At 31.3% G+C, this 12,230-nt stretch overlaps 1 protein-coding gene across 2 annotated transcripts; it reads left to right on the top strand.

Moving 5' to 3' along the window:
- The first annotated feature begins 7,535 nt into the window (after positions 1-7,535).
- Positions 7,536-11,939, top strand: LOC118053158 (transcription initiation factor IIB-2). Of its 2 annotated transcripts, none has more exons than XM_035064321.2 (7): positions 7,536-8,009; positions 9,409-9,433; positions 10,053-10,350; positions 10,444-10,574; positions 10,692-10,780; positions 11,297-11,373; positions 11,545-11,939. In XM_035064321.2, the coding sequence occupies exons 1-7, from the start codon at positions 7,657-7,659 to the stop codon at positions 11,676-11,678; spliced, it is 1,107 nt and encodes a 368-aa protein (XP_034920212.1). In that variant the 5' UTR covers positions 7,536-7,656; the 3' UTR covers positions 11,679-11,939. The 2 variants fall into 2 exon arrangements, with proteins under 2 accessions (XP_034920212.1, XP_034920213.1); XM_035064322.2 differs by having other exon boundaries at positions 7,541-8,009; positions 10,221-10,350.
- Positions 11,940-12,230: the final 291 nt, after the last annotated feature.

Here is a 12,230-nt window from a genome sequence, read left to right as displayed (position 1 = left end):
TTAGTTCGTGCCAAACCATGTGGTCCGTGTCAGAAGACCCACTTGCAATCCTAAGCATACCTTACCCTTTTCTTGCAAATTTGCCCAAGATCGATACCCTTCAAACCTCAAAGCTTTGTAAGAATTTCTTTGTTTTTGTGTTAGATTTTGCTTTTCAGGCATTTCATTTTTAAAAGTGTTTTTAAATTTTTTTTTATTTTAAATCAATATTTTTTAATGTTTTTTTAGATTATTTTTATGTGCTGATGTTAAAAAAAATTATAAAAAATAAAAAAAATATTTTGAAGCGACAAACACTTTAAAAAGCAATTATTATTAAATTCCCAAACACCCCAGACGTTCAATTATATTTGAAATATAAGTTTATATTTATGAGATTTTTTAAAATTTATAGTCAAATCAGGAGTTAATAAAAAGTAACATCAATATATTTTTACTGAGTTACAAACCTTTTTTTGTCATTTTTCCCCAACAAAATCAGGTTTGTTTTTTTAAAACCTAAACTATAAAAACAAATACACTTAATTGTATTTGCTTTTTAAAGTATTTATTGTTTAAAAATATTTTAAAATACTATTTATTATTATTATTTTTAAAATTTTATTTTTTATATAGCATATCAATACAACTCAAAAATTTAAATAAAAAATTAAGATTTTTTTAAAAATTAAAAACATGATTTTACCGCAAAATCACAGTAAAGTAAATTACGAGTTTTGCCCGTCTCATTGAATTGCGCCATGGCCACTTACCTACTTTGAGTTGTCCTGTTAAACATCAGAAAGCCTCAGCAATTCCACTCACAACGTTAAAATCCTTGGAAGCCCAAGTCATTGTCAGAATTGGACCAATTTGGTCGAGCTGGGAATCATACACGTTCACGACTGATCTAACAGTGAAAGTAACTTTTCTTTTTACATGCTTAAATCGAGGTAAATTAATTTTCACTGACCTAAAGCTTATCGACTTGTCAGTTGTCCCTACTCACATAGGTTCAAGTTTGGCGGTAGATTTGATCGATCTTGATTTTGAAAATGTTCGAGTTTTTATATAATCCTTCTTGTTCATGATTATGCAATGAGTGAAGGTGAGATTATATGATTTTTATTTTTATTTTTATTAATTTATGGATATACTGATTTCGAATGTAAAAAAAATTTAATTCGTATATATATATATATAACGTATGTATATATTACCAACAACTAAGCTTTAGGATTTTTGTCCTTTTCACCAGGCTACTGCATTGTGGACCTGGGCCGTGGAAAAATCTACTTTTTTATTAGATTGGACCGTTATAATAAGTTAACAAGACCCTTTTGGGCTTCTTTTTATATATATATATATAGTACTTGTATTTTTAGGATGGCATGGGTTAATTAGGATTTTTTTTGGATGATTTTTAAGTCGTGTTTTTTATATTTATTTAATGTATTTAATATTTTTTAATAAATTTCTTAATCTCATAACCCAAAAAATATTTTAAAAATAGATATTATTTATCTTTGATTAATTTGATAATGACTAATTATTCTTGTGAAAAGATTTTAATATCCCTAATATCTAGTTTAATAATTTTTTACGAGAAGAGCAATTCATCGTTATATTATTTCAGTAAACATTGCCTTGCCGGAGCATGCATGAACAAATATTTTAAATACAATATCATTTTTGGTTAATTTTTAGGATGGCTTGTGTTGATTAAAGCGGATTTTTTTCTCGATGATCTTTAAGCCACGTTTTTCATATTGACTTGGTATATTTAAAAAAAAAAACTTAATAAATTTCTTTGAATATTATTCTCAAAGTTAAACTCAAAAAAAAATAATATCAGTAAGCCTGTTAAGGTTACCCTTCTTTTTGGCCCCTTATAAAGTTGTGAATTCCAGATTTCCTTCAGCTGGACCACCTAGAGATGACACTTTCGTGAGGGAGAAGGGAAAGAAAAATCGCAAGACATTATTGGCTTGAATTTGTATGTACGTGGTTCAGATTAGTCACTCTCACCAAGGAATCTTGGATCTTCGACACACAAGATCACACACATATATATATAAATATATAGTTTTGTTGAAGCAATGTAAAATTCTCAAGAATATGATTTTAGTAAATTCATCAGGGAGTTCCAAAGCTCCCTTGACGATTTTGCTAGATTTTTCTTAAGAAATTGACACTGCTATTGTCATTATCAGTTAATATTGACTCTGACATTGATCAATCATCGGGCAATCTTGAGAGTTTGTGGATTTGCTTAATTGGGAGGATTAGAGGGTGTTTAGGAGTGTGATTTTTTTAAAATAATTTTTTATATTAAAATAATATATTTTTATTTTTAAAAATTATTTTTGATATTAAAATATTAAAATGAAATAAAATATATAAAAAAAAAAATAAAATTTCTTCAAAACACGGTTTTCACAGTTTGGACGTTTCTTGCTTCTTATGGTAGGGAACGAGAGCCCTGCCATGCATGGCGTCAGACGCGGACAGTTTATTTTCTTGGCGGCGTGTTCAGGAAAAAAGGTGCCTTGGGACCCCGGAATCATGGGTTCATGTCATGGGCAGAATTCCTCGAAAGTGATGCCTTTTGTGATTTGGATTTTATTTTTAAAGTTAGCATAATTAGTTAAAAGTTTTGGCTTTTGAAAAAAGATTTAGTGAATATCACATTTTCACTTTGTCTTGATTTTTGTGCTAGATATCTTATCGATGTTTTAGAATACTGATATTTAAATATGTTATGATTTTTAGAGCTTGATAACTTAATATATATAGTCTTATCAATAATTCTTTTGCTTAATTGATTAATTGATATTTTTATAAGTTAATTGACTGTTTCATATAAAAGTTATAAATTTATATAAAAAAATATTATTATATTTTATGAATGTTAATAATACAATATGCAATAATATGTGAGTCTACCACATATAGATATAATTTTATCTCAAACAAATTACATGGAAGGCCTAACGTATATATTTATGAGCCAATAAAATAGATTTGGAATCTGGTTGTGCAGGGCTAAAGTAATAAGTTAAAAGAGCTATAATTTTTTATTTGACCATTAAATCATACTTAAATTGTTATAGGAATTTTTATACATTGTTATTTCTTTGAATTCAAAATTATTACCTCGAGATCTTAATTTTGATAGTTTTTATAAAAAAAATTTTATGGTGTTGCTTTGATTAAAAAACATGATATTTAATTAAATACCACTTTTTAGAAAGGTGACTATTTTGTCCAAACTTTTTGATACTATATTGATTAGCCATTTGTTTTTACTTCGTGTGCTAATTGTCCAGTTTGTAGATGCCTCATGTATTGCTCAATGAATGTAGCCATGCTGATAAATATTACATGCCTCGTGTATTGCTCATTGAATAACCCTACTTATTTTTTAAAAAAAATTTGACGAACCTGGACTGTTAATTTAGCTATAGACCAATATATTATTATGAGTACACTTGATTAAACTATAAGAAACTAATAAAAGATTAATCAAACAAAAATTAAGAGTTTGATTTGGAAGTGTTTGGTGTTGCATTTGCTTAAGTTTTCGGTGTTTTTTTTATTTAAAAAATATTAAATTAATATTTTTTTAATATATTTAATAATTTTAATATATTAATATTAAAAATAAATTTATTTTAATACAATTTCAAGTGCTATTTTAAAAAGATTATACACCGGTGTTTTGGATTGTGATCTAGTTATACCTTTGAGATTTTTTAATTTTTTTTAGTTTCAAGTAAATTTTTTGTATTTTTAAATATATTAGTATCTCAAATAAATTTTAAAAATTAAAAAAAATATATTTCTAAAAAACAAATCTTAAAAAAACCTCTGCCCTGTTAAAAAAAGCAAATCTTTATGTCTTCCAGTTCGGTATAGATTAATAAAGATTGATGTGACAAAAGCAAGAGGAGAGGTAATAACAACTTCAGGTGGCAATATGCAATATCCATACATCTGGTTGACGTGGCGAAAATCTAAGCCCAGCCTTATAAAACACGTAAGCACCCAGGCTTGAGTGCAATTGGGCCTTCGGCCTATTTCTTCATATTCTTGCGGGCTCATAGAAAAAAACAAATCTCTACTCTTTTATATATATATATATATATATATATATATATATTTACGTATTCTTAAGCATGTAATCGATATTAATCTTGTTTCCCGGAAATTATAATATAAAATCTATTATATTAACATGATATCTTTAGAAAAAAAATAAATTACTTTTAATATTAACTCAAGATTTAAAACTCAATGTATGTAAAAATATAAAAAATCAGACAAGACAAAGAGAAACTAAAGCCATGCTACTACCTAATTTTCATGTGATATTGAACTATTTTTTTAGATTAATATTGATTTTTAAGTCAGTTTGTTTATATTTTGAATAATTTTATAAATTTAAAAATTAACAATTATAAAAATATTTAATCATCTTGAAATTTATTAGATAGGTAATATCTAAAAAACAAATTAAAAAATCTAATTAGTCAAGTTACATCATTAAAAATTAATATTGAACCATTCTAGTTGGATGGAGAGGAGGGTAAAAAATCAATGAATAGAACCAAGACAACAAGAAGAAACCAAGATCATGGAGAAATTACTTACTTATAGGGGTGTTCAAAAAAACCGACCAACCGATTAAACCGAAAAAACGGAGAAAAAATTAACCGAAAAAACCGAACCGATAAAAAAAACCGAATAAACCGATTAAAAAATTAAAAAAACCGATCGGTCCGGTTCGGGTCCGGTTTAAAAAAGCTGAAACCGATTAAACCGGACCAAACCGAACCGGTTTAATTATATCTAAAAAAAAAAGTATAAAAAGAAAATCCTAACCCTAAAACTAAATACCCTAACCCTCACAAAAGCCGCCCCCCACCTTTCCCCCCTTCCCCCCCTCTTTCCCCCTTCCTTTTCCCATAACCCTAATAGCCGCCCCCCTCTCTTTCCCCTTAACAGCCGGTTTTTCGATGATTCACAAATCTCTGGCTTGGTATACCTGAATGTTTCAAGAAATTTATTTAAGCATTTGCAGATAATCCAAGGCTATGTGGAAAGCCATTGCCTAGAAATTGTGTGGATGTAGAAGCAAGCAATCGAAGGAAAATGTTGATTCTGTTGATTGCTGTGGTTGTAAGTGGGGCTTGCATGTTGGCATTTGCAGAAACAACTGAAGCAACTAGGCAATTCGATGAAGAGAATGTGCTTAGCAGAACTCCGATATGGCCTTGTTTTTAAAGCTTGTTATAGTGATGGAATGGTGCTCTCAATCCAAAGACTCCCGGATGGATCACTAGATGAAAACATGTTCAGGAAAGAAGCTGAATTTCTAAGCAAAGTGAAGCATCGAAACCTAACAGTTCTTCGTGGCTACTATGCTGGAACACCAGATATGAGACTCCTGGTCCACGACTACATGCCTAATGGAAACTTTGCCACTCTCCTCCAAGAAGCATCCCACCAATGGCAGCAACAAAAAAGCTTCGGTTTTTCTGGTTTTGGATGCTAAAAACCGACCCGAACCGAACAAAACCGGTTCGGTTTGAACCGGTTCTCGGTTCGGTTCGGGTTATATTAACAAGAAATATTATTTTTCAGTTTGGTTAAATTTTTTGGTTAAAACCGGACCGAACCGGACCGTGAACACCCCTACTTACTTATATCCCATCAGAAAATGAGCAGCCAACTGACTGTCATGTCAAGATCACGAAGGCAGATCCATATTGGACTAGATATCACCAATTCAGCTCCTTTGGAGGCATACAAAAAGCATGCCCCAGGCTTTTAAAATCAAACACTATCCATCTCCCATGCATTCATGCAAATCACTAACTCCAAGCTACCTCCATTGTTAGTTCAACCACCCATCAACACTGCCCACGTGAGCAAGTGAACAGAACTAAGCTCTATGTAGCAATATTAAAAAATAATATAAATTATATTTAATAATTTAAGTTATTAAGTTAAATTTATTTTTTGACATATTATTAAAGTCTTAATAACCTAGTAATCATGAGTTTGAATTTCATCATTTTTATTTATTTGGTAAAAATTTAGAACAAAGTAACGTGAATATGTATAAATTTCAAGCTAAAACATCTTTTATTTAAAAATATGTTAGAGAATAATATAAATCATATCTTAAAACTTCACCTAATAACTTAAGTTATTTAAGTTGAATTGGTTCTTTGATAATTAAATTAGTAGTTGTTTTTTTAAATATTTTTTATTTAAAAATATATCAAAAATAAAATTTTATAAAATTTATTTTTAATATCAATATATCAAAATAATATAAAAAAATACTTTGCAGTAAAAAGAATAAAACAGTTTTAATTTTTTTCAAAATATTTTTAAAATGAAAAAACAAAAGAACTCCATACCTACCCATAATTGCAGTGACCTCATGATTTGGCTAAAGCACAGTAAAATAATTGTATAATATTAAATATAAATAAATATAAAAAGTATAAAAAACACTTTTGATTTTAAAGATGGATAAATAATATAAAATAAATTTGTATTTAATATAACTTTAAAGTAATTTCTTTTCTTTTATCCCTGTTTTTTTTTTTTTAATGTCGGAACAGTGACAAAACGTGTACATGCTTGTTATTTGTCATTTGATAAGTAAAAAGTCCCATTTTAAAAGCTTTTACAGTAGGAAACCAAAACCAAAGTAAAATAAAATTTATCTTCACTTTGTTTGAAGCATTATATATCAAGAAAGAACAAGATCCTTCTATTTTCATGCATTAAACTTGTATTTATATTTTATAATTAATATATACTTGGTATTGCAGTGTGATGTTGTTTCCAAAAATATTTTTTAATTGAAAATATATTATAATTATGTATTTTTAGATTTTTTTTATTTTCAATACAAACACATCAAAATTATAACAGAAATAAAAAATACCAACTTAATATTTTTTCAAACAAAAAACACAACTTGTAAAATAATTTAAAAGGCAAAAATAAACCTATCAATTATTGGATCATAATTTATTAGACCAAAATTCATTGTTTTTATTAAAAATAATATATTTTTTTTATTTTTTCAAAATAAATTGTGACATTAACCTAATCAGAATTAGCGAGTGACTAGGCTAATTAAGTTTTATCAAATCAATATATTATAAAATTCAATTTAATTAAAAAAATATTATTTTATTTTTTTAAATGATTTTTTTTAACATTAATCCAACCAGAATTAGCTTGGTCATTAGGTTAATTAAATTTTATGAAATTAATACATTATAAAATTCAATTCAATTTAAAAAATAATATATTTTTATTTAAAAATATATATATTTTTTATATTAATCCTACCAGAATTAGCTGGATCACTGGGTTAATTAAATTTTATCAAATTTATATATTGTAAAATTCAATTAAAAAACCAGCGAATTAAAATTCTAGATCCTAAATTTTCTAGGTCGAGCCGAAACCATATCTTTCTTCAAAGCTAAGCAAGAGGCATTTAATAATATGTCAACCAAACAGACCCCAACTCTATCTATATAACCTCCCCAATTAAAGACGGGAATTCCTTCCATCTCTCATCCCTCTTCTCCCCCTTCTCGTCGCACCGCTAAAAAAAGCCACCATCAAGAAGAAAAACGAGACATGGGGGACGCTTTCTGTTCAGATTGTAAGAAACATACAGAGGTAGTATGCGACCATTCAGCAGGAGACACAGTATGTTCAGAGTGTGGTCTTGTCTTAGAATCCCACTCGATCGATGAAACATCAGAGTGGAGAACCTTTGCGAATGAATCAGGAGATAATGATCCAGTTCGTGTTGGTGGACCTACTAACCCTTTGTTAACAGACGGTGGCCTTTCTACTGTTATTGCTAAACCTAATGGTGCTTCCGGAGATTTCTTGTCGACTTCTCTTGGTCGCTGGCAGAACCGTGGGTCCAATCCTGATCGTGGGTTGATTCTGGCTTTTAAAACCATTGCTACCATGTCTGACAGGTAATTTTTTTTTTGCGTCTTGCTTTTTTTTGGTTACGAAGTCGTGGAGGTGTTTGGATCTGGTTGGTTGAGGTTAAGGGATACAAGTTTATGACTTTGATTGATGGGTTCTTTAGATTTTTTGTTTTGATGGATAGGGGAGCTGGATTTGAATCTTGATTTTGATGGGTTTTGATTGGCTGCAATGTCAATGGAATTAGTTGATGGTTTGAGTCTGCGGTTAGGTTGATGAAATTGGGATTGATGGGGCTTAATAGTGATAGTAGAAATGCTAATTCAACGAAAAATTGACATTTTTTGATTTGAGTAAGGATGGATATTCACTAGAAGGGCTGAAATCCATGGATGATTCGGTTGTTTCTACTGAAGGCCTGTCCAACGGCAAAGGTCTATCTTGCATCTTTTAAAATGAGGAATTAGGATTAAAAGTGAAGCTTCAGTTGAATTGATGGAATAAGCCTCCAGTTGTCAGTGTGCTGAAAAGATTGTGTATGTAGCCGTTCCAATTTGATTATTTTTATACCTTAAACATGTTGGAAAAGATCTATCGTGCATCTTTTAAAATGAGGAATTAGGATTAAAAGTGCAGCTTCAGTTGAATTGGTGGAATAAGCCTCCAGTTGTCAGTGTGCTGAAAAGATTGTGTATGTAGCCATTCCAGTTTGATTATGTTTACACCTTATAATGTTAAGTTTTTTTTTCTCACCACAAAGTCGACTTTAAATATCTGGCAGTTCCAACTCTTGTAATTGATTCGAGGTTGACTGAAATTGGAGTTGTGGATCCATTTGGTTGTGTTCAATTTAATGAAAGTTCATGACTTGCTAATGGTTTGGCGGTTTTGGTTTGTGTTGGTTAGATTTGGGGTTTTGTTGGATGTTTGTGTTGTGAATTTGATTTTACATGAGAGGGATTTGAAATGGGATCCTCCTGCATTTGGTCTGGTTCTGATGTTGTAGCGGGGTGTGTGTGAGAAGGGGGGGGGGTGCTGTTTATTGAAATTTTAGGTATTTAATAGAGATAGTAGAAATGTGAATTCCTCTCCGAGAAGGGATTTTTTGAAGTGAGGGGGGATGGATATTAATTTAAACTGATGAAGTTTCTATACCAGATGGAACAAGGGTAGCTTGAACCTTGGTCAAATTTGGCATATCATCTGGGTTCAAATAAGAGTTATGAATGTCGTTATAGAAGAGGTGGACTTGGGCTTCCAACTTGATTAGTCTGTACCTTTTCACGCTGTGTATTCTTCACGGAACAAAGTTCTACACTTCAAAAAGTGCTGCCATTATTTTACTGCATTCTCTCCGTCCATGCACATACATTTTATGTGCAATGATGTTTTTGAAGAAATACACTACTGCAAAGTCATTACTAATTTGTGAAATTTCCTTTTCAGGTTGGGCCTTGTTGCAACAATCAAGGTATTCATACTTGATGTTTGTACATTGTTATTACCACTTATGGTTTCATTAAAACATCCTCTTATGAATATGGCATTAAACCTTAACTATCATGTAAAATTGTAAATAAAGTATGCTTTCTTGGTATTTCTAGAGTATTACCAGGTAATGAGCCATATATATTATTCCACCCAGATATGTTCTTTTCCAGCATTCTTAAAATGTAATGGCACATTCTTATGAAGCTATGATACATGAGCATATTCTTAATTCTCTATGGCTCAATTGGAATAAAGTTACTGGTGTTTGTAGATATGATTAAATCTCATGTAAAAGAATGAGACTGTAATATAGGAGATCCATGTTTTTTTTTTGATTTCCGATGCATAACTTGTGAAGGGAATTTCAATGCCTGGCATGTAAATAGAGCTGCATTATATTTGCCATTACGGTATGATTGATAAAACCTCATCTACTTGAAGCAAGTGTGAAATTCAATTATTTTGATAACTGTTCACTATTGTCATCCAAGCAAAAAGAGACTCACTCATCTGTGGGGAGAGAAAAGTGAGTGAGTGTAGAACATATTGTTATGCACTTATATTGCAAGTTTATGGAGAACTACATAATTCTGATGCAGGCATCTAAAATTACAATGAATAGAACAATCACAAATATTAAAAGCGCTTCCCCATCTCTTTCTCTTACGAGGAAGGGCTTGGATGCTTTTCTTGTTTGGTTGTTCATGAGAATTCCCCCTAATGTTTCTTTTTCCCTCTCCGGCGATGCATTTTTCATAATATTGAAGGATAGGGCTAATGAGATCTATAAGAAGGTGGAGGATCAAAAGTCCAGTAGAGGAAGGAATCAGGATGCTTTATTGGCTGCTTGCCTCTATATTGCTTGTCGACAAGAAGACAAGCCCCGAACTGTAAAGGGTACCGCCTAACATCCTTTTAACATCTGGATGTTTCATGATTTAATCTTTCCCTAAGTGTTTGAGCTTCCCTGAACCTCTGGATTTCAACTAGAAATTTGCTCTGTCGCCAATGGAGCCACAAAGAAGGAAATTGGCCGAGCAAAAGAATACATAGTGAAACAACTGGGTTTGGAGGCAGGTCAGTCTGTGGAGATGGGAACTATACATGCTGGGGATTTTATGGTGTGTTTTTTTCCCCCGTAAAATGCTGTGTTAGTTTCGTTGTTCAGATGTGTATGTGGGATTTTCAGTATTATAAGCACCATTTGCTATTAACTTTGGCCTCAACTTGATCTGCAGAGACGTTTCTGTTCCAATCTTGGAATGTCTAATCACACAGTTAAAGCTGCCACAGAAGCTGTTAAGACATCAGAACAGTTTGATATAAGGTATTTACAAGTTTCTCAGATTACCTCTACTAACTAGAAAAGCTATGGTTTCCTCTCCTTTTCTCGTTTAAGCTACGCACTAAAGGAATCTAACATTGATTGCCCCTTCATGACTTCTGCTTAATAATTGTTGTGAAATCCATAAATTTAGAATAAGAAGAAACAGTTCAAAGACCTGGCAAAGAAAATAGTCTTTAAATCTGTGTTCTATTAACCTTTTGGATCAATCTAAGTTGTTCAACTAATATGGCTGCCACCTTTTTTTTCCCTTTCTGAATAATGATTACATCGTTTCAAAGCTATCCACAACTTTGTGGTTGTGTCCATGCCCTGCTAATTTTCAAATTTCTCTTTCTTGCATGCAAGAGGAAGGGAGAGAAAGTTGCTAATTTGGGTGCTGATGATTGTTTACAGAAACACCTTGTTTGTGGACACAATATATTTTAGCTGATGTTGCCTGCCGTTAACAACCCCCCCCCCCAAAACATACCCTCTAATGACTTGTAATGCTTGCAGGAGGAGTCCTATATCAATCGCAGCAGCAGTTATTTATATAATAACTCAGCTTTCAGACGACAAGAAGCCTCTCCGAGGTTTGATGATTGTTTCTAACTCTTTTTCAGAAAAAACCCTATTCTATCAGTTTTTGGTTAGACAAGCCGTCCACTATTCTAGATTTTAAATACCGCTGGATACCCATGTTTTAGTAATTTAACCGCTCGAGTTTCAAAACGTGCAACTGATAGTGGTGGCTTTGGATGCAGATATTTCACTAGCAACTGGAGTTGCTGAAGGAACAATCAGAAATTCGTACAAGGATCTTTATCCCCACGTATCAAAGATAATACCAGCTTGGTATGCGAATGAGGAGGATCTGAAGAACCTTAGCAGTCCTTGATTTATAGAGTGAAAAAATACCTGGAAGATTGGAGCCTTCCATTACGGATGTATTAAAGAAACTGTTGAGGCATACAAAGGAAGCACAAGCCCTCTCTTTCTCTTTTATTTAGTTCTGCACTCATTTGTACCTTTAATTCAGTGGTAGAAAGGAAAAGGAAAAGAAACAGTAATCATCTTTAATTTATACTCAAATTTAATTTAATTTTGATGTGTATTGTTATTATTATTATTCAAATGGTAAGCTCTGGTTTTCAATTCATTTCTCCTCTTTGTTTTTTATTTGGATGATCTCATTTTTGCACAAGTTAATGGTGTTATTAATCTTAGCCAACCTGAGAAGGATATGCTGACTTGGGGATCTGAGTTTTTTTTTTTTTAAAGATGTTATTTAAACAACATTCTTTTGGGTGATGATCCGAGTCTATTTGTCCAAGCTGTAACTTAAGCCTAGTATTTTAACAATGATTGTGATTACTCATTGACCCTAATCACTTGCTATAGTGCTATTTTGATTACTCACGACACCGGCACTTTCCACCTGTTTTTATTT

Source organism: Populus alba, chromosome 6 (genome assembly GCF_005239225.2).
Source record: "Populus alba chromosome 6, ASM523922v2, whole genome shotgun sequence".
Classification (NCBI taxonomy): domain Eukaryota; kingdom Viridiplantae; phylum Streptophyta; class Magnoliopsida; order Malpighiales; family Salicaceae; genus Populus; species Populus alba.
The sequence above is the reverse complement of the archived record's forward strand: the minus strand, read 5'-3'. Positions and strand labels throughout refer to the sequence as shown.